The following is a 27,917-nucleotide window of genomic DNA, read 5'->3' as shown; positions in this document are numbered from 1 at the left end:
ATAGAGGTATTACATTTGCAGCTTTCCTATCTGATATATAAACATACAAACTTATGAATTAGGAGTAGGAACAGACCCTTTTCAGAATCTAGGGAATTTTTGGAGGATTACAACTAATACATCCACTATCTGTGCAACCACTTCTTTTAAGACTCTAGGATACAGGCCATCATGTCCAGGAGACTTGTCAGCCTATAGTCCCATTAGCTTTTCTTGTACTTCTCCTCCAGTGATAGGAATTGTTTTGAGTTCCTCCCTCCCTTTTCCTTGTGATTTTCTACTATTCTTGGGATGCTTTTAATATCTTCTACTGTGAGGACAGATACAAAATACTTGAGAGATGTTACAAAGGTGGAAATAGGTCATCTTAGTGACGGCATACATATGTGTACAGAAGCTCATCTCGAAATTAAATGTGGCACCTAGGTTGCAAACATACCTGTTGCCAGGGAGGAGGATGGGGTCAATAGCTAAGGAACAGAATTTGAAGCAGGAACTGAAAACAATGGCTTTAGTCTTCCCAATAATAATTGGAAAAAACTTCTGCTCATCCAGTCAGATAAGCATGGATGTCAGATAAGCAGCAAAAGTGGAGAAGTCAAAATAGGTGATGGTGAGGAGGAACTGTTTGTCATCAATGTACAGGTGCATTTGAAAATAAATGGCATGCCTTCAGATGATGTCCCTGAGGGGCAGCATGTGGATGAGAAATAGGAGGGGTCACCAGAGGTAACAGTGCAAAAGCAGGAAGCCTTTGCAAGTGATTCTCTGGCTATGATTAGCTGGATAAGAATGGAGCTAGATGAGAGCAGTCCCACTCAGCTGGATTACAGTGGAGAGGAGTTGGGGGAGGATAGTATAGTCAACCATAGCAAAGGCTGCAGACAGTTTGAGAAGGAAAGTTAACTTTTGTTACAGCCACAAAGTTATTTGTGACTTTGGTGATAGCCATTTTGGCACTCTGGCAGGGGCAGAAAGCTGATTGGTGGGATTCAAACATGGCGTCCTGGGAAAGATGGGAATGGATTTTGGAGGTAACAACATGTTCATGGACTTTGGAGAGAAAAGGGAGGTTGGAAATGGGACGATAGTTTGCAATGACAGTGGGGTCAAGGATTGTTTTTTTTCAGGAGAGGGATAATGACAGGAGATATAAAGGAGCAAGGGAGAATACCTGAAGAGAGAGAGGACCATTTACCATATCAATTAACATGGGGCCAGCAGGGGAAGTTGGATGATCAGCAGTTTATTGGCAACAGGATTAAAGTAGCAGGAGGTGGGTCTCATGGAAAAGATAAGTTTAGAGTGGCCATAAGGGGAGATAGGAGAGAAACTAATCAAAAATGTGAGCTTAGGGATAGGACGGGGTTGGGGGGGGATGTTGGTGCATTAAAGGAAGTTTGGTCAGGTGGCCTAGTGGAAGGGAGGGATGTGGCAGAGACAGCTGATTGGATTGCCTGTCAGTGGCAAAGAAGTCCACAATCTCCTTGTACTTATTGCCAGAGGTGGGGGTGGAAGGGGCTGAGGAGAATTGTTTAAGCATATGGTTTACAGTGGAGAAAAGAAGCCGGGATTACCTTTGCATTCCAGGATGAACCTGGTATAATGGGTAGTTTTAGCATATCATAGCAGGACCCTATAGTGTTTTAAGTGGTCCAGCCAGATCTGGCAGTGTGTGGCTAAAGCAGTTATCTGCTAAACCCTTTCAAGTCTGCTTCCCTTAGACTTGAGAGAGTGGAAGTGAGGGTTGTACCAGGGGAATGGCCAGGGTGAGAGAGAGTGATGGTTTTACTGAGGACTAAGACATTAAATGTGGAGGTGAGGGTGTGGGTGAGCAAATTAATAACTGCAAAAATGTTGTGGCATATAAAGGGCCAAAGGCCAGGCAGTTGGGATTTTAGAAGTTCTGTTGTCAATCAGTTGGAGAATAATTTTTTCCAGTGATGGATACAGAAGATGATAGGGTTGGGGTGTGGAAGGGGGATGTTGCTGGTAGTGATACAAGCAAGTGATGGGCCTTAAATTCCTAGGTCAATGTCAGGTCGTTGGTCTTTTCTTCTTATTGAAGTTATGAAGGAGGGGAACAAAGGAAAAGTTTCAATCAGAAAAACTGACCTCTTTGTCACTTTTTCCCCCAGACTTTCACAGATGGAATCACAAACAAGCTTGTTGGTTGCCATGTTGATCAAGCTATGGAAGATGTTGTTCTAGTAAGAATATATGGCAACATGACAGAACTTTTTGTAGACCGCAACAATGAGGTTAAAAGCTTTCAGGTTCTTCATGCTCACCACCGTGCTCCAGATCTTTATTGTGCTTTTCAGAATGGAATATGCTACGAATTCATCAAAGGAACAGTCTTAAACATGGGGCTGCTCAGGGAGCCTTCCATTTTCAGGTAACAAGCATTGCATTCTCATATTGCCTTTCTGCAACTAATAATAATGTTTTGCTAAAACCGTGTATAATCTTGGGCAATAGCAATTATAGAGGTGAAATGGGCATTATCTATCTATTCTGAATGTTTAAATGGTTCCCCTTGAGTTTAGTGTTTGCAGATATAGTCGCTTGGAAGCCGGACAGGAAAGTTGAATGGTCAGTAGTTTAGTGTGACTGTGGTCAAGGAAGGAGCAAGTGGATCTCTCGGATGAGATGAGCTTGGGGAGGGCGCATGGAACATGAGAGAGAGAGCGGGGGAGGGAGGAAGTGGGGGTGGTGTAGGAGGGGGAGAGAGAGAGACAGATGTGAACTCACGCTTAGGGTAGGAGGAACTCTGGGAGATGTTTAACTTCATGGGCAAAATCAGTAGAGGTAGCTAATTTGATGGTCTCTTTATAAATCAGGCCATTTGGCCAAACCAATCCATGTAAGCATATAGTTCTATACACATTTACCACCCCCTCCCCCACCCCCGCCACCTCCCCCCGCCCCCCCACCCCCACCCCCCCATTCCAATACCCTTCAAATCTCTTTCCTTTATCCAACTATTTAATCTAATGTTGAATCATTTTGCCTCAACCACTAACACTGGAAATAAATTATAAAGCCTCACAACTATGTGTGTGAAGAGGTTTCTCTTGTCCTATGTTCTAAATCTATTACATTTAATTTTGTACCAATAGCCCTTAGTAGTTAACCCTTCAACGAATCAAACTCCTATCAAACCTGTTCCATTCTTTCATCATTTAACACTTTACACTTGGAAGCTAGGAATGTATCTGGCGGAAAAGGTACTATATAGTCTACAAATATGTATGCATTTACTGTTGTTAGCAGACTATTATACATAGTATGCTATGAAAGCTTTTGTGCACATTAGATATTCCAGTGTTTGATACTTGTCATTAACTACCTGGCAAGCTCTGACATTTCATGTGCCACTTGGAATCATGTACCTGATTTAAAAACTCACCAATTTTTCAAATGTAACCAACAGCTTATTACATCATTTTATGAATTCCCCACTGTCAGGTTGTATTTACCTTTTCAAAGGCATGAAAATACTGTGGCCATGCTCCAATAAATATAACATAGCACTGCTGTGGTAGAATAAAAAAAAAGATAGTGTAATAGAGTATTTTTATTGCTTCTGTGGGCATTATTTTAAAATATACCTTGTGTCATTTGAAATTCCATTTCAAAATTGTAGTTTGGGAATGACAATGTTTTCTTAAAATAATAAGTTTCTATAATACAGTGAGGTTTTTAAAGGTACAACAGAAATATAGGCTTTAGTCACGAGGTGGGGCAATTTGGTTGACCTTTAAATTCTTTGGCTGACCTGGTTTAAAAGTGCATTTTTTGTGCGGCAAACTAATCTCTGGGGAGAGAAAGGAGAAGTCATTCATTATTTTTTGCCCTCCTTGCCAAAAAGAGTATTTCTTGCACTCTTACTTTAGAGTGTTCAATCTGCAGTCCTTCCAGTGTACTGCTCATTGGAAACTATGACCGGATGTTAGGTGACTTTATGAGTGTACCAGAGTTTCTACTGAATTGTATTCCTTTGGTTTACCACTGAAAATGGAATAAACTTTATGATAAACAAAAATATGGTGTTTTGAAAACTGCAAATTGTCATCCGCATGGTAAATGGCACTCTCTCTTTTACACATATGTTTGGCAATAAATGATCAAACCACTGCGCAGATTGCCACATCTTGTTACAGTTTTGCATGGGAGCAGTTGCCAATAAAAGTGTGTGTGCCAACTTTCCACAAATCCTGAATCGTAGACTTAAGAAAACAAGTGAAAATGCAGAAGTTTGAAACACAGTCACAAATTGATTTGGCATTTCAGTGGTTCTAGAATGCACAGTATCGTAGGCAATGCCTTTCCAATTTATACTCTGGTTTAAAATGTAGAGAAAGAAGACAGAAAGGAAAAGAGACTTCCCATCAATACTTCTCTCCACTTTTGGGTGAAGTTAGAACCAGTGTACTTGTCAGTCAAACTAACGGTTGCTCCCAGTTTCACATTGGTGCCTCCAAGTCTTTCCTGTGAGCAACTGGCCAATCGGTACGCACCTGCACTGATGATCACATTCACATTTCTTAAGCAGCTAATGAGCCACTTGTAAATGGGAAAGACAAGAAGGAAGTAAATCCAGCTGTGTTTAGGAGAGGACCTCTCAGCGTTTGTCAACAGCTGAACAAAATGTTGGCAAACGTAAGTTATCAGATCCCTTAACACAGGTTAGTTTTTTTTCCCCCTTCTCTACTTTTATTACTTTCCCTTCAGCAGTATTTTGAGCATTTGTTACATGGGGGCCAATCTTGAACCATTTGATTTTTATGACATTCCGGCATGGTCAGGTTTTATACTGCCATCCCAGAATGGGCCAGATTTATTGTATTTGGTTTCAAAACTTGCCATGCTGGGATTTGAATTTATGACTTCCAGGTTGCTAGCTCAATACCGTAGCCATTGGGCTACTGGGCTCATATTGGAATTGAGTTATATTTAAGTATAATGTTTCAAAATGAATAAAATTGACACGGGTTTAAAAGAATGCCCAGACCAGGAGCAACTGATCCAAGAATGTATCCAGAAGATAAATTAAAGCACAAAAAAATGTGTTTAACAATAATGACCAAACTTACTTCATGTCACCATGTGTCCTGCATATACCTAAATGTTCTTATTAATATTACACCTAGGTGCCACTTGAGAGGCAGTGTTATGAAATATAATTGGCTGCTGGATTGAGACATGAGGGTCCTGGGACCAAGCTGGTTCTTTTCTCTTGATAGCTGAGTCCTGGGACGGATGTACTATGTTCTCCATCTCTTTTTTTTTCCTTTCACGGGATGTGGGCATCACTGGCTAGACCAGCATGTATTACCCATCCCTAATTGTCCTTGAGAAACGTAGTGGCGAGCCCCCTTCTTGAGCCACTGCAATCCATGTGATGTAGGTACACCCACAGCGCTGTTAGGGAGGGAGTTCCAGGATTTTGACCCAGTGACAGTGAAGCAACTGTGATACAGTGCCAAGTCAGGTTGGTGTGTGGCTTGGAGGGGAACCTGCAGAAGGTGGTGTTCCCATGCATTGCAGCCCTAATTCTTCGAGATGGTAGTGTTCTCGGGTTTGGAAGGTACTGTTTAAGGAGCCTTGGTGATTTGCTGCAATGCATGTTGCAGATGGTGCACACTGCTGCCACTGTGCATCAGTGGTGGAGGGAATGAATGCTGAAGGTGATGGATGGGATGCCAATCAAGTGGGCTGCTTTGTGCTAGATGTTGTCAAGTTCTTGAGCGATGTTGGAGCTGCACTCATCCAGGCAAGTGGAGAGTATTCCATCACACTCCTGACTTGAACCCTCCAAATAGTGGACAGGAGGTGAGTTACCTGCCTCAAAATTCCCAGCCTTGCACAAGGGCTGAACTGATGTATTCTATCAGTTGGTCTCTGAGGGGGTTAGGCTGGAGTCCTATCACTTGCTGCTTTCCTCAGAAACTGCAGAACTGACCCTGCAACGGCAGGCATCCTTGCATCCTCTAGTGGGCAATTGCCAACCTCTCATCTACTCCCTGTTCACCTGGCTCTGTTATGTTCAGTGAGACACCAGTGCAATATTCTTATCACCACTATCTGGACCTTGAAATGCAAATATCTAAGTTGCTGTGTGGTCAGGTAAGGCAGTGAATGAAGAAGATACAATTAGGTTCTGAGGGACAAGGGGTGCCTGTGGTAGATGGGGGTGAGATTGCCACTGTCATTATTGATAAATTTATTAAGTAGATGGCTATTTCCTTCCTTCATTCTCTTCAGCTTCCTGTGCTAGTACAGAGGCAGAAGAAGAAGAAATAAGGAAAGATTGGTTTTGCAGCAAGAAGTGAAAGTAATGAGATAGAGATAGCTCTGGAGTTCTTTGGCAGCTTGGTTCTTTAAAGCACTATAAGAGATGCAGGTACAGCTTATCTGCAGCTGGAACTGGCACATTGAACTTATTGCCACTGTGCCCAATAACTCAATAGTTTACTCTTTAAGATCAGTGAGCTCTCGTATCTGGGGACTCCCTCATCAGTTGCCCGTATCTCTCGGACATTGTGTACTAAACCTGGAACAGTATTCTTCACATTAGATGAAGGCAAGCATGTGAAGGATATCTCCTCACCTGGCAACAAACAACTGATTTAACCGGGGCAATAAGTGCCAGAAGCATCATATACAGTACTGTGAGATGTAGGAGTTGTTTCGGAGGGGAACAGCTTGACGTACATTTGCATTTCATTTTTGTAAATTTGCAACTTTGAAAGATGAGTTTAAGGATGGTGAGTGATCTCCTTTTAAAATAAACTAGCTGAATTAGAGTGCTGCAGAGTCTTCTCTGATTTGTTGCATTTTGCCTCATTCAGCACAAGCATCTGGATGCACAATGTGGTTCAACTTGTATTATTTTTAGATATGGCATCATTTTTGATCACAATCACTGTATTACTCCTGACAACTGCAGTGAGGACTGTCTCGGCACCAGCTTCTCAGTACAATGGTCTGTTCCTTCTTTAGCTTGCTGGACTCCCAGCCTTTTAGTTGTTATTTGATTTGCTTCCAATGCACAGAGTGAAAAGAGGGTAGGGCATGCAGATCTCCTTTCAAAGTGATTGGGCTAAAGCCCCTCACTGTTCTCGGACTGAGGTCTTTGCCATCATTTCAGTAGAGTTCCCTCGCCATAACTGCAACAGAAAATCAGCCAGGATTTAAAGGATCTAAAAACTGAAAGGGACCATTGGAATTCAGTACACAAAATGAATGAAAGAATAACAGGGTGCTGCACTTTGAAAACCTGATTGAAATAACTTTAAATTCAAACTTGGCCAAACAACTTAATCTGTTTATTTTGCAGTATTTTATACTAATCTTCACCGATGTTATAGCAGGATATCAGGAGAACCTTTGTGAAAATTCCAGGAGGCTAGCTTTAAAAGGTTGTAACTTGCAAACAGGAATTTTACAGAATTTACTTCGAGAAATGTTGCAACATTTTTGTTTAAAAATAATTTGAAACTTCTACGTTCTTTGGGTTAATAGATATTTCAACAAATGTTCATTCAAACAGAAGAATGGACTGTGTCAGAGATCTGTTCTTGGAACAATACTGAAATGAAGAGCACCTCATCCTGGCTCATGGCACAGCACCTAGAGAATCAGTGTTCTAGGGTAAAATCTTGTGTTCACTATGTTCCATGTGGTGAGTTTGCAGCCTTGTGGAGTAAAGATGGTTCATTGGTAAGGAAAAAAACTTGAGAGAATGGGTGCACACCAAAGAGTCCTTTTGGACCTTCCAGCAGTTGGAAGCAGGGGCGATTGTGTGTCTTTCCAGAAAGGAAACAGTACGCAATGTGGAAGGATCTAAAAACTGAAAGGGACCATTGGAATTCAGTACAGAATATGAATGAAAGAATAACAGGGTGCTGCACTTTGAAAACCTGATTGAAATAACTTTAAATTCAACAAAACTGTAGTGGCACATTAGGGCTGCGAACTCCAGCTGGACATATTTTCTTTTATTCGTTCATGGGATGTGGGCTTCGCTGGCTGGGCCAGCATTTATTGCCCATCCATAGTTGCCCTTGAGAAGGTGGTAGTGAGCTGCCTTCTTGAACCGCTGCAGTACCCGTGGTGTAGGTACACCCACAGCGCTGTTAGGGAGGGAGTTCCAGGATTTTGACCCAGTGACAGTGAGGGAATGGCGATATATTTCCGAGCCAGGATGGTGAGTGACTTGGAGGGGAATTTCCAGTGGTGGTGTTCCCATCTATCTGCTGCCTTTGTTCTTCTAGATGGTAGTGGTCATGAGTTTAGAAGGTGCTGTCTAAGATGCCTTGGTGAATTCCACATTCTACGAATGAATAAAAAAAACTGTTTCTCACACACACTCCCTCTCTCTCACACCCTCTCACACACTCTCTCACACATTCTGTCTCTCTCATATTCTCTCTCTCACATTCTTTCTCACATTCTCACCACACTCTCTCTCTCTCACACGCTGTCTCACACTTTCTCCGTCACACTCTCTCCCTCACACTCTCTCTCTCGTAACGTCTCTCCCTCTCTCTCTCTCACACACACACTGTCTCTCAAATTCTCTCTCTCTCAGATTCTCTCTCTCACACTTTTTCTCACACACACCGTCTCTCTCTTGGATTATCGCTCTCACACTCACACACACACACACACACACATACACATATGCTAGACGGAATCGTCCAGTCCCATTGGCAGTGGGCGTGAGTGGGCAATATGGTGAGAAGGTCAAAAATTGGTTTTATGCCGTCATGAAATCAGTTTGTGATCATCTGCTCCCCTCGTCAATAGCTGGCCACATTTCCCACCGTCCAACATCAGGAACTTAATTTTAATACATTTGCATCTCATTATTGTGCCCTCATGTGGGAATCAACTTCCAACATCAAATTTACCGCCCATGTCGGCATGACTTCAGAACGGCGTGATTTACGACCGACTTTAAAAGGCACGCACCAGGCAAGCTGAACTTCAAGGGGAACTCGGAGGTGAGGGCACACAACCCTGTGTAGCGCTTGCGAACATCGCCTGTAGGACATCAAAGAAGAGACACCGCACATTCAGTGTGGTAGGGGCACATGAAAGTTGCTATTTCCCTGCTGACTTTCAGCCAAGGCAAGGGCTCCAGTGTGGGTGAGGCCAGCAGGAGGGGGGAGTGGGAAAGGCAGCACAAACTGATGGAAATACACAAGCACGTGCCAGTGTGGGTGGTTGGGCGGGACGGAGGAGGATGAAGGCTGAGGGAGTCAGTCATGCACTTGGAAAAGCTTGTTAAAGCATTCTTCCGCAGCTGAGACTGTTCAGCTGTAGCTCCATTGACATGCTTGGAGTTCGGCCTCTGAAGCTTTTCTGCCCACTCAGGCAACACAAAAGCATGAAAGTGCCACCAAATGCTCCAGAACCTTTCATCCCTCAGGCACAGACTGCAAATTAATGTGCATTTTAGGGGGTAGCAGAACAATTGGCTGACTGGGCAAGTTGTAGAATCCCCTTGCGAAAGGCGGCTGTGGCGCAGTCACTGGTGGAGACGCTCACAGCCCCTTGCAATGTCTTTATTAAGGTTTGGACCAGTGTCCATCATGGTTCAAACCAACAGTGCAGCCTTGCAGTGTGGGTTAGGAGAATGCTTGTGCCTGAGCTGAGAGCACAGCATGCAGTCCAGTGGCCGAAGCTGCCGCCAATCGGTCAAGTGGAGTGGGGCGGAGATAGGTGTAGTTTCGGACAGCCATAAAGTGCATCCAAGTGGTGGCTAGCACTCTTCAGCATGCATGAAGGAGCCTTCAGACTTAACCGACGTCACCCTGCCCCATTTAAATCAGCTGCGCACCCACCAACCTGTCAATGGCCAATTGAGGCCATTGACAGGATAAATTAAGCAATTAAAGGACCTTCCTGTCCAACCTTAAGGTTGGCGGGCAAGCCCAGAGCCCCAGCAGCAACTAGAAAAAACATGAAACCTCCCCCATCGGCAGTATGAGGTTTCATGTAGGGTTTTAAAAATTTTAATAAAGTTGCTATGGAAATTATGAACATGTCCCAACTCATATGGCATTGTCACATGAGGGGACATGTAAGGGAAGTTCTTTTTTCTATTTTTAATATTGTTGAAAGTAGAGGCGATCTCCCTGAGGCAGCTCTTAGCCTCAGGGAGATGAGTGCCCTCTTTCGTCCAGGACTCCTTTCCGGCACCATCTTGTCTTTCATGGCACACTCTGTTCCAGGACTGCAACATTGTATATACCTCTCATTGTGTTCCAGTGGACATGCCTCTCAAACTGCAGCCATTGCAATCCCAATCCACAGTCCAACAGAAAATAAAAATATATGTTCCTTACAGTAGGTGTGAAAATGAGAAAAATCTGAAACTTGTTATTAGACGATGTCGGGTATGAGTTTTCATCACTTCCAAGTCCTGCTTCTGCAGCTCCTTTTGCTGACCGCCCAATTTCTATTCCAGAATTTGAATATGCACTCCCATCCCATACCATGATCTGCTCACCTATTGCCCAAATCCTCCATTGGGTTCCCAACTTCAAACATGTTGATTTACTATCCTTTACTCACTTTTATGAATCCTTCTATGGTCTCATTCCAACAATTTTCACCTTACAGTCTTCTGAATACAAATTGTCCCTGTTCTCTTCCCATGTGTGCTAGACTATTCAGCCACCCTCATGGCCATGCTCATCACCTTGTTACATCTCTTTCCAATTCTCATGCTCAGTGTCTTCCCACTCCCTCCAGTGATGCACATTGGTGACTTTTTGTTACATCCATATTAAAAAAAAGTGCTGCATTAGGATAAGTTATTGTTTTAAGAGTCCATTGATAGTGGAAGGAAGCACAAATTGAGGGAGGTAAGGAGATTTTGAGGCCCGGGGAAAGAATGAATTAGACAGTAAATAGATATTGTTTTCAGCGTAGTAATAAATTACATTAACTTTAGAGCACAGAGATAGGGAATTCAGCCCAACTTGTCTATGCTCGTGTTTATGTTCCACAGAAGAAATCAGGCAGAATGTCAGAAGCACACTTGAATCTTAAGAATGTAGGAGGAAAGTTCATAATGAGTGAGGATGATGTCCTGAATGATGCAGCTGCATCTGAGTAAACACTAATCACACAAATGAAACTGTTCAGAAAATTGCAACACAGTCTTTGGAAGTTAATAAACTCCTGTTGATAAATTTTAAGGTGTTCTTTTTGTGTCTGAGTAAAGGTCACAGTTTAATAGTTGTGCTTGTTTGTTCAGACTATAATTCTTTTTGCAGTGATACTGCAGCTGATATGAATGCGGGGAGAGGGAACATGTAACTTTCAATGTGAAAGAAAATTCATGCTTGTTTCTGTTCATTAATCAATGTTTTACTACAAGTATTAATGCTAGATGAAACACCAACTGGTATTTATTTTCCAGTACAATAATGTTGGGTGACGTTCTTAAAAGGTTAAATGAATGTTTGGTTAATATTCTTTTCCTGTAAATCAATGATTATTATTAATGTGTTTCTTTTAGGCCCTACTAACCCTAAAGGCTCTGGAAATGAAAGGGCTGGGGTTATGAGCGCTCCTACATTTTTGAGAGATTCAGTAAAACTCTGGATTCTTGCAATGAGATAGAACAGAACACTTTTAATGTATTTTGTTCAAAAAAGTTATTGCTATAAAAGGGGTCTTGAAAAGTTTACTTTGAAAGACGGGCTAGAGGTCACAAGTGTTTATGGTCGTTATCCTTCATCCACTCATGCTACTACATAAAGTGTATGCTCTTAGGATCCAAGACTCCTTCTTGTATTCTTCTTTTAAGGTGGGGAGATTAAAAAAAGACTTTTTTTTCGCCAGTTCTGTATGAAGTAAAACAACAGGATTCTTCAGCACAAATCTTGCCTCTTCTCTTCCCCTCCCTCCACTTTCCCTCACACGTTTTTCACTCCTCCCCTACTGGTGTTGAGTCTTTACCAGGGTATGAGGGCTAATTCCATGCTCCCAAACTTCCAGCAGGGAGTAGGGAAAGTCACATGTGTAAAGGCCATGGTTTTCCTTCTGTTGAAATTAATGGATAGGAAGTCATAGGATACGTGCCCATCATTTGGCAAGTCATTCCCTGTGAGCATTGCTACTGGCTGAAATTATGGGAGCATAGAATCTTCCGTACAGTTCTATTGGTACCAGCTTCCTTCCAGTTCTGAGAATGGACAGCAATGTTTATATGTGAGGCTATCCAGTGCACACAGTGGGCTATCCTATCATGAAGGTCCTCACAGCCAAGCCCACAACTCGACCTCACCATGGACACATTTTCAGCAAGGAACACTGGATAGTGATAAAGAGCAGGAGCTCTCACCAACATTTTTCCTTCTCTAACATCACGGAGTGGGAAACTGTTTGACCTGGATTGCAATCCTAACTGAGTTTTCTCACTCAACACAGACTGTGAATCAAGCTTGGGACTTTTGCTACTCTTAATAATTTTTTGCATTCCATTTTGATAAGACGTCATACCTGATGAGACTCAGGACTTGGAAAGCAGGTTGGTACAGAAATATCTGCAGTGAAGGTTAACAAGAAGTATTAACATTGTTGACTGGAATCAAGACAAGCATTATTCTGAATTTCTATGGCACCAGATCTTCTAAGCATCCATTGGAAGCATGGCCAGAATCAGTGGCTATGTAGTAAACCACTGCTATTGTAAAGAGACTGACTGTGTCATTGAATTCAGCACAAACCATGAACAGCAGTAGAAAGGTGACACACTTTCTAACAGCTGATAAAATCAGAACATAGGAAATGGGAGCAGGAGTAGACCATTTGGCTCATCAATTAAAAATAGAAAATGCTGGAAAAACTCAGTAGGTCTGGCAGCATCTGTGGAGAGAGAAACAGAGTTAACATTTCGAGTCTGTATGACTCTTCTTCAGAGCTAAAGAGAATTAGAAATGTGATGGATTTTATACTGTTTGAGAGGGGGTGGAGCAGGTGTTGCAAAATAGAAGGTCAGGGACAAATTTTATGGGAACTAAGGAGAAATTTGACAAAGGTGTCATGGACACAAGATAACAGGACCGTTCCCACTTAGCTCCCACCTATCACCACCCTTCTCTTTTGCATCACCTGCTCCACCCCCTCTTAAAGAGTATAAAATCCGACATATTTCTAATTTTCTTTAACTCTGAAGAAGGGTCATAGGGACTCAAAATGTTAATTCTGTTTCTCTCTCCACAGATGTTGCCAGACCTACTGAGTTTTCCAAAATTTTCTGTTTTTATTTCAGATTTCCAGCATCTACAGTATTTTGATTTTATCATTCGGCCCATCAAGCCTGCTCCGCCATTCAAACAGATCATGGCCGATCATCTAACTCCATGCCATTTTTCTCCACGACCCCCATATCCCTTGATGTCATTAGTATCCAGAATTTCTATTGATTTCTGGCATACAAGGAATTTGAGTGTGCATGTACACAAATCATTAAAAGCTAGTGTACAGCCACAAAGAATAATTAAATGGGATGTTGGCCTTTATCTCAAGGGGGAAATGATACTTCAGTTGGACAGAGCCTTGATCAGAGCCCATCTGGAGCATTGCATTCAGTTTTGAGCACTACGCCTCAGGAAAGATATATTGGCCTTTCACCAAAATGATACCAGGGCTTAAATAATTAAATCATGGACACAGTTTGTATAAACTTGGTTTGTATTTCCATGGGTTTAGAAGGCTGTTGGCTGATCTAATTGAGGTGTTTCAAATGATAAAAGAATTTGAAGAGTACTCACAGAGAACTGTTTTATGTGGTGGAGAAATCTAGAAAAATGGAGCACAACACTAAAACTGGAACTGCACTGTTCAGGAGTGAAATCAGGGAGCATTTTTCACACAACGAGCAGTGGAAATCTTGACCTGAATTTTACGGTCCCCTGCTGGCAGATTTGTAGCTGGGAGGTGAGCGTAAAATTCCTTGCATGGGCTTCCTGTAGGCCCAGCAGCACCAGCTAGGGGTGGTGGCCACTGCTGGGACTACAGGTGAATCTTGGCTCAGGGGTCTGAGGGAGGAAGTTGAGCGGGCTGGGTGGCTGAATTTAAGAGGGCAGGGGGAGGCTTAAAGGGCAATGACCTTGGAGGGGCAGGGTGCCTCCGATAAGCCCAGGAGATCTGCATAGGTGATCCCCTACCCCACTGCCCAGCTAAAGCGGCCTGGTGTCCTCCATGGCGTGGGCCTCCCCTCACTGCAGATAAAATACCAGCAGCAGCGGGATGAGGCTCTTAAGTGGCCATGTATTAAGGGTCTCAATAGATCCAAGGAAGAGCGAAGCATGTCCCATGCCGTGTAAAGTTTCAGATGTGCCAGGAGTGAGCAGGTATGTGGCAGGAAGACCACCGACTGGATTTTACATGCCCCCCCACCCCCCCGCACATTTGAACCTGCCAGCATGAGAATGTAAAATCTAGCCCCATGTTCTCTAATAACCCTTTCTTTTTCAAGCTGATCACACGCTGTCTCTGTAATGACCATGTCTATAACTGGTCAAAATAATAAATGTATAAAGATTTCCAGTTCTTATCCATTGACCTATTTAAATATTGCTGTCACATGGGCCTCTGTCCAGTCAATGAAACAATCCCACACCCCAGCGAGTTATTAGATATATGAGCAAATAACTTGCAGAGCACAAATCCTATTTCGTTGAGCAGTCTAGGGTGAATGTCATCAGGGCCAGCAGCCTGATCCATTTTGTGATCACTATATCCAGTAAGGACTTGATCCAGATATATTTTGACATGTTGGAGTGTAGCATCAATCCTCTGTTGTGTTACCGGTAACCAACATCATTGTTATTAGTGAAGGCTGATGCAAAGTAGCCATTTAAAACCTCTGCCATATCTTGCAACACTGTCTTGCCTTGTGGAACCCTTCAGTGACATTAGACTATCTGATTCCTAAGATAGCTGAAAAAGACCACATCCAACACCTTCTCCAGTGTCATTTGACTGTTATGTTAGCATTCTTCATTGCCTTCAGCTGAATTTTATAACTATCCTTGATCTGCTGTGTTGATTTCTTTTTTCCAGTAGAAATGTTTATGCTTTAATCTAGTTTGCCTTTGGACAGGGCCAGTTAGCCAATTTGGTTTGCTTAACTACATGTCCTTCTTTTGACCCAGCATCAAATATGGTCTCCATCTGCTTAAGCAATTCATTATTTGACAATGTTGCTATCCCTAAAGTGGCACAACTCAATCAATCTTGCTCAAGTCATCTATTTTTGCAAATTTAGCCCCTTATGATGTGGTATTAGGGTTACAGTTTCAGCAAGACTGGTTTGGTTGAAAAAATTAAATCTAATATCACAACCAAGCTATCAATCCAAACCAGTCATGACTCCTATTGCATGATGCTTGACAGGTCTGCATGCATCTCCCAGAATTGGATATTTCGAAATGCTCTACGCCTAACAGAGGCATAAGTCTGTCTTACCATTCAAATTAGCTCCACTGAGAGCTCAGTCAGCAAGTGCACTGCTCAGTGATGCTATTTGTCTAGTTAGATAGCTTAAACTGAGGGGGTTGTAGAGGCACAATAGTTAATGGCTAATTTTAACCTAACCTGCTCAAGAAGAAACTGACAGGCTCAACTCAGCCTCCAGTTTAACACCCTCTTGATGTACTGCCCAGTGAAGTCAATTAAAAGTAAAATTGGGCTAGGTTATAAAATGGGTGAACAATCCGATCTTGTGAGTTTTCTTCCAAGTGAGTTAAATTAAAATTATCGCCTTGAACTTAGCTTTTGGAATCCTGATCACAAGCTGGTGATCCAGATGGGAAGTGTACTCATGTTGATGCTGGGTGGTCCTGGATAGTGTGCAACTGCAATATTCCCCCACTGTCAATGAGCGTGATGATAAATAAGCAATGACCACTTGAATGAGATATTGGTGAGACAGTATTAACTGTGTAACCATTGCCCAACCTGCTTTACTTCAAATGAAATCAGTCCCTTCAATATTAGTGACAAACCTAATGATGGATTTATGGACTTACATGAACTTTGTCTGCTAATTGGTTAAAAATGAGTATGTTAGTGCCTTCTTCAAAATAGCAGAGAATGGAAATGCAGATAAATGTTTTCATTATTAATATTGTTCCACTGATTTCAACCAATGCCTTAGGGATGGGAAAGGGGAGAAGGTGTACTAGAGGAGAAAATGGAGTAATTGCTAATGATAACTGCAGAAAAGGAATTAGTTCTGAATAGATTAGCAGAACTCAAGGTGGGTAAAATGCTGGTCTCTGATGGCATGTACTTTAGGCTATTAAGGGAAAGCAGAGTGGAAATAGTCCTGATCACAGTTTCTTAGTCTATTCTGCATATGTAAATTATAGTGTGGACAAAGTGAGTGCACAATGTAGCACCTCTATTCAATATGTGGGTGGGGTGGATGAATAAACCAGGTAACTATAGCCTAGTTTAGACTAGGAGCTGCTATAAGCAACACTTAGAATCAATAAAAATTGTTAGCATTTAAAGATGCATGAATTAATCAGGGTGTGCCTTCTTTAGAAGTGAATGGATAAATTAAGTAAATGCAGTAGATGGAGTGTATATATATCTGAAGAAGATGTTTGATAAAAGCAAAATACTGAAGAAGCTGTAAATCTGAAATAAAAACGGAAAATGCTGGAAAAGCTCAGCAGGTCTGACAGCATCTGTGAAGGGAGAAAAACAGAGTTAACATTTTGAGTCCATATGACTATGACTCTGAAGAAGAGTCATATGGACTTGAAACATTAACTTTGTTTCTCTCTCCACAGATGCTGTCAGACAAGATGTTTGATAAGATGTTCCAAAGGATTCTGTTAGAAATCTCTGATACATAAAAAGGTGGTTGACAGACAGGGTATAAAAGATTTAGGAATAATGTTCTTATTAGAAAAAATTTTGATAAGGCTTGGAGAAAAGTGTACTCCAAGGCTATACGTAGAAATTATTAAATGGAAATGGGCCATTCAGTTCAACCAATCCATATCTGCATTTATTCTCCATGCAACCAAATATTTTGAATCACATTTACCTATCCTGTTCCCATATCCCTTCAATCCTTTATCGAACTATACAACCTAATCTTGAATGTTGACAGGGATTTTCTGGCCCTGACATCGGCAGGACTGGAAATTCCTGCCCAAAGTCAATGGACTTTTGGCTGCTCTCCAAATTTTCTGGTCCTACCCATGCCCATTCCCACTGCTGGCAGGACCAGAAAATCACGGCCATAGTTTCTGTCTCAGCCATTAATTCCAGAGGTAAGTTCCACAGCTCTCAATTAATACTTCGTGTAAAGAAATTTGTCCTGTGTTGTAAATCTCTAACTTCTAATCTTGTGTCTATTGGCTCTCATTCTTGATCTCTCAACTACAAAACCAGTCTGTTCCTACATACTATGTCACATCTTATCATAATTTTAACAGTTCTTTCATATCATCCTATAATCTGTATTGTACTAATGAAAAAAAACACACAATTTATCATTTTATCTTAGTATTTGTATTTTCTCATGTTGGGCAGTTTCCTAGTAAATCTGTGTTGTACCCTCTCTAAAGCCTCAATGTCCTTTCCAAACTCTGTAATCCATCTCAAACTGTGGAGCCAATACTGCACACAATATGCTAACTAAGACCTTATTAAGACTTTGTATTGGCTCATCATTACCTCTTGATTTGCAGTAAAGGTACATATGATAGATCTGAAAATGTATTTTAAAGCTTTTTCATTACTAACAAAATCCAAATAAATACTGATTTTAAGCAAAATACTGGAAATCTGAAATAAAAACAGGAAGTTCTGGAAATAGTCAGCAGACCGAGCAACTTCTGTGGAGAGAGAAACAGAGTTAATGTTTTAAGTCAAATGTGACTCTTCAAAATTCAGAAGAAGTCATATTCAACTCAAAATGTTAACTCTGTTTCTCCATCCACAGATGCTGCCAGACCTGCTGAGTATTAATAACACTTTCTGATTTTTTTTTCTATATTGTGAAAGATTTAGCAGATTGAAACATAATTTGCAGCAGTAATAATACACTAATAATATATTAATGATATATAAATTAATATTACATGTATTTTACATTTATCTCCATAGGCTTGTAGCCAAGGAAATGGCTCAACTTCATTCTGTGCAAACTGATAATTGCTATCCTTCTGAACCTGTCCTTTGGAAGACGGTCTCCAAGTACCTGACCTTACTGCGCACCAGCCAGCCGAGCCCAAAAGCAAATGTGAGGTAGGAACAAAATCAATTGTTTTCCCTTGAAATACAGCTCTTTAAATATTAAAGCATTTCTTAATGCATTCATACTAAATTTCTTTTTCAGCTGTTTTAACAGAAGCATTAACGCATTTTAAATGGGTTAGTGCCTAAATAGAAATAAGAAACAAAGCAATTGTATTAGCATGCTAATTATTCCTAGTGACCTCTTTGACCAGCCTAATTTGTAGCTATTTCTAATACAAATGTTGCAGAATTGTTCACACATTGTGTAAACTTCATTTAAATCAACACATTGTGCCCCAGCCTACTCTCTGCAAGAGCAACTCAGCTAGTTCCAAACCTACCCTTTCCCTGCAGCCCTGCAATTTTTTTCACTTTCATGTGCTTATCCAATTCTGCCCCCTCAAACCCTCAGATAATGCATTCCAAATCCTAACTACTCACTGCATAAAAGAGTGTTTCCTCATGTCACTATTGATCCTTCTGCCAATCATCTTAAACCCTCGTCCCCTGGTTCTCAACCTTTCCGCTAATGGAAACAGTTCTCTATCTACTCTGTCTAAACCCCTCATGATTTTGAACACCTTTATGAGATCTTCTCTAAACCTTTTATTTAAGGAGAATGATCCAGCTTCACCAATCTATTCATATAACTGAAGACTCACATCCCAGAAATCATTCTTGTGAATCTTTTCTGCACCCTTTCTAAAGCTTTCACATCCTTACTAAAGTGTGTTACCCAGAATTGGACACACTAGTTGTTGGATCCTGTGGATTCTCGTCACGAGTTTGTTGCGAGAGGTGGCCGTGTTGGTACTGTTGATAGAGTTGATCAGCAGATACTTCTTAGGTGGAAAACTTATAGTTTATTTACAAAGATACCCAGCAGCAACTACACATGTGCTATCACTTCAAACTCCATCTCTACACTCGACTAACTTCTAATTACTAACTACAGAGGTAAAAACAAAAAAACTGCGGATGCTGGAAATCCAAAACAAGAACAGAATTACCTGGAAAAACTCAGCAGGTCTGGCAGCATCGGCGGAGAAGAAAAGAGTTGACGTTTCGAGTCCTCATGACACTTCGACAGAACTTGAGTTCGAGTCCAAGAAAGAGTTGAAATATAAGCTGGTTTAAGGTGTGTGGGGGGGGTGGGGTGGGTTGGGGGGGCCGAGAGAGAGAGAGAGAGAGAGAGAAGTGGAGGGGGGGTGTGGTTGTAGGGACAAACAAGCAGTGATAGAAGCAGATCATCAAAAGATGTCAACAACAATAGAACACATAGGTGTTAAAGTTGGTGATATTATCTAAATGAATGTGCTAATTAAGAATGGATGGTAGGGCACTCAAGGTATAGCTCTAGTGGGGGTGGGGAGAGCATAAAAGATTTTGAGATATTTAAAAATAATGGAAATAGGTGGGAAAAGAAAAATCTATATAATTTATTGGAAAAAAAAAGGAAGGGGGAAACAGAAAGGGGGTGGGGATGGGGGAGGGAGCTCACGACCTAAAGTTGTTGAATTCAATATTCAGTTCGGAAGGCTGTAAAGTCCCTAGTTGGAAGATGAGGTGTTGTTCCTCCAGTTTGCGTTGGGCTTCACTGGAACAATGCAGCAAGCCAAGGACAGACACGTGGGCAAGAGAGCAGGGTGGAGTGTTAAAATGGCAAGCGACAGGGAGGTTTGGGTCATTCTTGCGGACAGACCGCAGGTGTTCTGCAAAGCGGTCGCCCAGTTTACGTTTGGTCTTTCCAGTGTAGAGGAGACCACATTGGGAGCAACGAATGCAGTAGACTAAGTTGGGGGAAATGCAAGTGAAATGCTGCTTCACTTGAAAGGAGTGTTTGGGCCCTTGGACGGTGAGGAGAGAGGAAGTGAAGGGGCAGGTGTTGCATCTTTTGTGTGGGCATGGGGTGGTGCCATAGGAGGGGGTTGAGGAGTAGGGGGTGATGGAGGAGTGGACCAGGGTGTCCCGGAGGGAGTGATCCCTACGGAATGCCGATGGGGGGGGTGAAGGGAAGATGTGTTTGGTGGTGGCATCATGCTGGAGTTGGCGGAAATGGCGGAGGATGATCCTTTGAATGCGGAGGGGTGATAAGTGAGGACAAGGGAGACCCTATCATGTTTCTGGGAGGGAGGAGAAGGTGTGAGGGCGGATGCGCGGGAGATGGGCCGGACACGGTTGAGGGCCCTGTCAACGACCGTGGGTGGAAAACCTCAGTTAAGGAAGAAGGAGGACATGTCAGAGGAACTGTTTTTGAAGGTGGCATCATCGGAACAGATGCGACGGAGGCGAAGGAACTGAGAGAATGGGATGGAGTCCTTACAGGAAGCGGGGTGTGAGGAGCTGTATTTGAGGTAGCTGTGGGAGTCGGTGGGTTTGTAATGGATATTGGTGGACAGTCTATCACCAGAAATTGAGACAGAGAGGTCAAGGAAGGGAAGGTAAGTGTCAGAGATGGACCACATGAAAGTGATGGAGGGGTGGAGATTGGAAGCAAAATTAATAAATTTTTCTAAGTCCCGACGAGAGCATGAAGCGGCACCGAAGTAATCATCGATGTACCGGAGAAAGAGTTGTGGAAGGGGGCCGGAGTAGGACTGCAACAAGGAATGTTCCACATACCCCATAAAGAGACAGGCATAGCTGGGGCCCATGCGGGTACCCATAGCCACACCTTTTATTTGGAGGAAGTGAGAGGAGTTGAAGGAGAAATTGTTCAGTGTGAGAACAAGTTCAGCCAGACGGAGGAGAGTAGTGGTGGATGGGGATTGTTCGGGCCTTTGTTCGAGGAAGAAGCTAAGGGCCCTCAGACCATCCTGGTGGGGGATGGATGTGTAGAGGGATTGGACGTCCATGGTGAAGAGGAAGCGGTTGGGGCCAGGGAACTGGAAATTGTTGATGTGACGTAAGGTGTCAGAGGAATCACGGATGTAGGTGGGAAGGGACTGGACAAGGGGAGAGAGAAGGGAGTCAAGATAATGAGAAATGAGTTCTGTGGGGCAGGAGCAAGCTGAGATGATCGGTCTACCGGGGCAGTTCTGTTTGTGGATTTTGGGTAGGAGATAGAAGCGGGCCGTCTGAGGTTGGGCGACTATCAGGTTGGAAGCTGTGGGAGGAAGATCCCCAGAGGAGATGAGGTCAGTGACAGTCCTGGAAACAATGGCTTGATGTTCAGTGGTGGGGTCATGGTCCAGGGAGAGGTAGGAGGAAGTGTCTGCGAGTTGACGCTCAGCCTCCGCGAGGTAGAGGTCAGTGCGCCAGACAACAACAGCACCACCCTTGTCAGCGGGTTTGATGACAATGTCAGGGTTGGACCTGAAAGAATGGAGTGCAGTAAGTTCAGAGAGAGACAGGTTAGAATGAGTGAGAGGAGCAGAGAAATTGAGACAACTAATGTCGCGCCGACAGTTCTCAATGAAAAGATCAAGAGAAGGTAAGAATCCAGAGGGAGGTGTCCAGGTGGAGGGAGAATATTAGAGATGGGTAAAAGGATCCATTGAACTGGGAGAGGACTCCTGCCCAAAGAAGTGAGCCCGGAGACGAAGACGGCGGAAGAAGAGTTCAGCATCATGCCGAGCCCGAAATTCATTGAGGTGAGGGCGTAAGGGTATGAAAATAAGTCCTTTGCTGAGCACTGAACGTTCAGCATCGGAGAGGGGAAGGTCAGGGGGTATAGTGAATACACGGCTGGGGTTGGGATTGGAAGATGGGGTGGGGACGGAGGGACGGGCCGGGGTGGAGGGTCCTAAATGGGTGTTGGTGTCGATGAGTTGTTGGAGCTTGCGTTCCTTAGCACTTGAGAGAAAGAGAAAAAGTTTCTTGTTGAGGCGTCGGATGAGCCGAAGAATAAAATGAAACTGGGGGCACGCGCAGCTTTGAAAAAGGGTACGGCGGTGCTGCTGGAGGGAGAGGTCGAGTGTGTTCATATGGTGGCGCATGGCACTGAGTGTGGATTTCAGAATGTGATGGGAACAGCAGTCCGAGAAACGTTTTATGTCCCGGAGATACCTGTAATCCTTGGTGGGTTCGAAACATGAGGGGTGGAATTTCAGTTGAAATCCACGTGGGGTAAGTCGGAGACAGAGACAGTCACTGAGAAAGGAGATATAGCTGTGAAAGCGGGTTTTAGTAAACACAAAGGTAGCCCATGCTACTCCCCTATTGGCTATTAAAGATCATGTGATCTTCCTTAACAAACATTATTCTTAAAGGCATATTACACATTAGATAAAACCACATCCCTCCCCTTTTACTCGGATATACATTTTACGTGTATGTTACAATTTTCTCAAGATAGCAAAATATTTACGCAGATAAGTAATTTACAAATTCAGTCTTTTTGGGGGTTTCCTTAGGCAAGTAGAGCATCTCAGCTGTACAACTTCAGATTCTTTGTCAGGAGCCTCCTTTTCCGGAGTTGCCTGAACATCAGATGCTTCAGTGGGCACTTGCAGTTCTGTATCCTCAACTCTTACAGGAACATCAGACATGTCTGTACTGGGTTGAGTACTCTCAACAGGAAACATTGGCCCAGTCATGAACACTGGTGGAATCAATTCTTGGTGATTTGTTTTTCTCTTCCTTTCATGATCCACATATCTCTGTATGACTCAGCCTTCCACCTCCATGTGGTAAGATAGAGATCCAGTCACTTCACTTATTTCACCTGGTAACCACTTTGGTCCTTCTCCAAAGCTCTTCACGTATACCATCTCTCCCATGGTAAATTTCCTCTCATGACTATGCCAGTCATGTCTAGTTTTCTGGCTTCCCTGACTCCTTTTCACCTTCCCCTCTAAATTTGGCCTTATTAAGCTCAATCTCATCTTGAGACAGCGTTTCATCAATAACTCCGCAGGTGTGACACCTGTTGTTGTGTGAAGTGTGCTCCTATAATAGAAAAGAAAGTGTGCTAGCTTGGTTGCTAAGGAATCTCTAGTTAGCCTCTTCATGCCTGCCTTGAATGTTTGAACCACCCTTTTGGCCAGTCCATTTGAGAAAGGATTGTACGGTGAAGTTTTTAAATGAGTGATACCATTGAGACTGATAAACTGTTGAAACTCAACACTCATAAATGCTGTGCGGTTATCAGAAACAACTACTTCTGGTAGCCTGTTAATGGCAAAACTTTGACATAACTTCTCCATTGTAGCAGAAGACGGTGACTTCACCTCATATATGCCCATCCATTTTGAATGGGCATCAACAATGAGCAGAAACATTGTTCCCATGAAAGATCCCACTTTATTAATGTGTAACTGCACCCATGGTCTTCCTGGCCACTCCCAAGGGTGTAACGGAGCTTTTGAAGGCAACTTTTGCAGTTGCTGATATAGCACACAATTCTTCACTAAACTCTCTATTTGCCCTTCCATCCCAGGCCACCATAGGTAGCTGCGGGCTGTGGTCTTCATTCGGGATATTCCTGCATGTCTGCTGTGTAGTTCAATTAAAAGTCCCTCCCTTCCCTTTGGAGGGATACTCACAGATAGAAAAAGAAGGCCTGTCCATCATCTTTGGTGTCAAGAAATTTTGCCAGTACGTACATGGCTGCCATTTTACAATCATTTCAGACCCCAAGCCATTGCTAGGATTGTTTAGTGAGGACAAGGCTATGCCACCCATAGCCTTGGTAAAAATACAATGATAGACTTTAACCCTGGCAGCATACAAATACACTTTCATACATGGGCCTGGCGGTCAAATCGCAAACACCGATGCTCTCAGTCGTTTGCCTTTACAAGAAAATGATGACCATATCCCAATTCCACAGGAACTTGTTTTACTGTGCTCCCACAATAAGATGCCGTCTTGGCTGGTTATTTCATGTCTTCTGTTGAAGTATGGTTTGATTTCGTCAGATGCAGGCCCTTGTGACCAATCATGAAGCACTTGTTCTCATACTTGAGATAGGACTCAGTCCCGACTTGTCCAGTCTCTGATCTGTTAAGCACATACCAGCGCGGAATCTAAGAAATTTAACAGTAAAACAAGTTCCTGTGGAATTGGGATATGCTCATCATTTTCTTGTAAAGGCAAACGACTAAGAGCATCGGTGTTTGCGATTCGACTGCCAGGCCCATGTATGAAAGTGTATTTGTATGCTGCCAGGGTTAAAGTCTATCGTTGTATTTTTGCCAAGGCTATAGGTGGCATAGCCTTGTCCTCACTAAACAATTCCAGCAATGGCTTGTGGTCTGAAACGATTGTAAAATGGCAGCCATGTACGTACTGGTGAAATTTCTTGACACCAAAGATGATGGACAGGCCTTCTTTTTCTATCTGTAAGTATCCCTCTTCCGCTGTGGTGAGTGTTCTTCGTTTGTAACCTATAGTCCATAATGTGCCTTGGTCCATCCAATGAGAGAGCACTGCTCCCACTCTGAAGTGGGATGCATCCCATGTCAACACCAACTCTTTCTTCTGGTCATAGTGAATTGTAATTGTAATGAAGGTTGGATGAGTACAACAATTGCTTCACCTTTATGAAAGCTTCTTTCTGGGGTGCCTCCCAAGACCAACATTAGTTCTTTTGAGTTGATAATGTAGATGGGCCAGTTCTGTAGACAATTTGGGTAAGAAGCGCCCATAACAGTTGATCATTCCTGGGAATGATTTGAGCTCTCAGGCATTCTTTGGCACAGGTGCCTCTCTTATGGCTCTCACGTTCTCCTCAACCTGATGGAAGCCCTGTGAAACTATCTGGTGACCCAAATAGATTACCTCCATCAGTTGGAATGTGTACTTTTCATTTTTTAAACACACTCCAGCTTGCAAGAAACATTTTAAGACTTCTTCTAAGTTTGACAAATGCTCTTTTCAGTGAATCCTGTCACCTAAACATTGTCTAAATAGGCTACAACCTGGGCCGTCCTTGCAGTAAACTTTCCATTGTTCTGTGGAAGATGGTGCAAGCTGAGGAGATGCTGAATGGCAATTGAGTATTTTGTGGGTATTAATTGTGGCAAATTCCCTGGAGGCATTATTTAACTCTAGTTGTTGATAAGCATGACTCATATCAAGCTTCATGTAAGTGGTTCCACTTGCCAGCTTGGCATACAGGACTTCGAGGCTTGGCCTAAATAGCCAAGTGGTTATGGTACTGGGCTTGTAACCCCAAGATCAAGAGTTCAAATCTCACAATGGCAAACTATGAAACAATGTAACTTCATCTGAATAGGAACAGATGGAAACGTGTTTGTACTTGAAAGAGTTACAGGACTTCAATTTTTGGAATGTGGTGTCTGTCTAGCTAAGCTACTTTATTAACCATCAATTTGTAGTCCCCACAAATTTGGATGCTTTGGTTGGGTTTAAGGATGGGGACAATGGGCGCTGCCCATTCTGAGAACTGCACAGGTTGTACAATGCCCAATTTTTTCTAGTCTGTCCAGTTCGGTGTCGACTTTTTCTCACACTGCATAAGGTACCAGTCAGGGAGTTCAGGGGGCTGTCTCTGGATCCATATGAATTTTTGCCTGCAGCTCCTGGATTTTCCCAAGTTCGTCCTTGAAGACTGTGGTGTACTTTCAAAGTAGCCCTGGTAACCCACTTGCTCTCAACTGGAAAATTTCAGCTCATTCTAACTTAATCTCCTTTAGCCAGTTTCAACCCTGGAGGCTTGGCCCCTCACCTGCTACCACCGTCAAGGGTAGCTTTGCCAATTGGCTTCCATAATGGACAGTTACTCTGCTTATGCCTCTGATTTGAATGCCATCACCTGTGCGTGCTTTTAATTGGGCAGTTGTTTCTTCTAAATTTAATTGATGTTCCCCACTATTCGGATATCTGAAGGTATGTTGCCCAGTTCATGTAGTGGAAGCTTTCGTGTCCACTTCCATTCTAACAGGTCTACCGTTCACTTTCACTGTTACATGTATTGGTTCTGTCTTTCCAACCTTCAAATTAAACAATGAGTAAATTTCTGAATTTGTTGTTTCAGGCTTTTCTACATTGTAGATCTCACTGTGTTTTTTCTTTTGTTTAAAAGTCTGCTTGATTGCACTGTCTCATTATATGCCAATTTCTATGACAGTAAAAACATTCGATTTTTTAAACTGCCAGTCATTGAAAGACTGCTTGTTTCTACCACTATTGAAATGATTCCTTGTTTTCGCTGCTAAGTCACTTGTTCTCATTTTCTGGCTGTTTCCTGCTTCTCGGCAGATTCTTGCATTTTTCTGCCCTTTTTAGCTGGGGTTTCCCTCCCGATGTGGAAGACGGTGCTATTTAGTACGCCCTGTATTGCTTTTGAATCTCTTACTGCACTTTCCATGGCCAGTGCTTTCTCTAGTGCCTTCTTGAAGTTCAAATTTACTTCAGATAGTCTCTTAAAAATAGTGTCCTCATTCACACTGCACACTATTAGATCTTTGAGCATGTCACCCAGAGATGTACCAAACTCACAATGTTCTATTAACTGCTTCAAACTTGTTACATAGCATGCAACTGTCTCCCCTGGGGCTCTATTTCTTGAGTTAAACTTAAACCTTTGCATCGTTACTGAGGGATTTGGTTGATAATGACCTTTCACAAAGCCCACCAATTCATCAAAATTTTTTGAATCTGGGGCACTGGGTGCCATCAAACTTTGAATCAAGCCATAGGTTTTATTCCCACATGTGCTTAAGAAGATCGCTTGCCTCTTCTCTTTCCCTGTAATCTGGTTCGCTTGGGAAAAGAATGTGAGGCGTTCAATATAACGAGGCCAATCGTCCATGCTTGGATCAAAAGGTTCAATTCTTCCGAATTGCGACATCCTGAGAAGGAATAACTTTTTCAATTCGAACTGAACTTCTACTTGTGCGAGGTACAGTGCCGATTTCATTTCACTTGATTTCTTCTGTTAAACTTGTTTTATCCTTATCACCTATTTGTTGGAACCTGTGGATCCTCATCACCAGTTTGCTGTGAGACGGCCGAGTTGATACTGTTGATAGAGTTAATCAGTGGACACTTCTTAGGAGGAAAACTTATAGTTTATTTAGAAGGGTACTCAGCGGCAACTACACGTGTGCTTTTACTTTAAACTTTATTGCTACACTCTACTAACTACTAACTACAGAAGTAGCCCATGCTACTCCTCTATTGGGTATTAAAGATCATGTGATCTTCCTCAACAAACATTCTTCTTAAAGGTATATTACACATTAGATAAAACCATAATTACAATACTAGTCCAGTTGAGACAGAACCAATGTTTTATACAGATTCACCATAACTTCCTTGCTGTTGTACTCTATGCTCTATTTATAAATCCCAGGATCTCTTATGACTTTTTAACCATTTTCTCAACATACCCTGCTACCTTCAATACACATATACACACAGGTCTCACTATTCCTGTGCCTTCTTTAGAATTATACCCTTTGTTTTATATTGCTTCATTTTGTTCTTAAATGTATCACTTCACACTCCTCTGCATTAAATTTCATTTGCCACCAGTCTGCCCATTTCACCAGCCTGTCTATGTCCTCTTGAAGTCTATCACTATCCTCCTCACAGTTCACAATACTTCCAAGCCTTGTGTCAGCTACAAATTTTGAAATGGTTCCCTGCACACCCAAGTTTAGGCCATTAATGAATACCAAGCAAAGTAGAGGTCCTAGTCCTTTGTTCGACCA

General features: G+C 42.5%; 1 protein-coding gene across 1 annotated transcript in view; it reads left to right on the top strand.

The window, feature by feature from the left end:
- The first annotated feature begins 1,543 nt into the window (after positions 1 to 1,543).
- The window catches only part of LOC121282821 (ethanolamine kinase 1-like), a 509,597-nt gene continuing 483,223 nt past the window's right edge, over positions 1,544 to 27,917 (top strand). The window contains exons 1-3 of the mRNA XM_041196636.1: positions 1,544 to 1,600; positions 2,139 to 2,398; positions 18,163 to 18,252. Of these exons, the coding sequence (XP_041052570.1) occupies positions 1,544 to 1,600; positions 2,139 to 2,398; positions 18,163 to 18,252 (407 nt within the window). The remainder of the gene's footprint in view (positions 1,601 to 2,138; positions 2,399 to 18,162; positions 18,253 to 27,917) is intronic.

Source organism: Carcharodon carcharias, chromosome 10 (assembly GCF_017639515.1).
Source record: "Carcharodon carcharias isolate sCarCar2 chromosome 10, sCarCar2.pri, whole genome shotgun sequence".
Taxonomy (NCBI): Eukaryota; Metazoa; Chordata; class Chondrichthyes; order Lamniformes; family Lamnidae; genus Carcharodon; species Carcharodon carcharias.
Note: the sequence above shows the minus strand (reverse complement) of the source record. Positions and strands in the feature narration are given on the sequence as shown.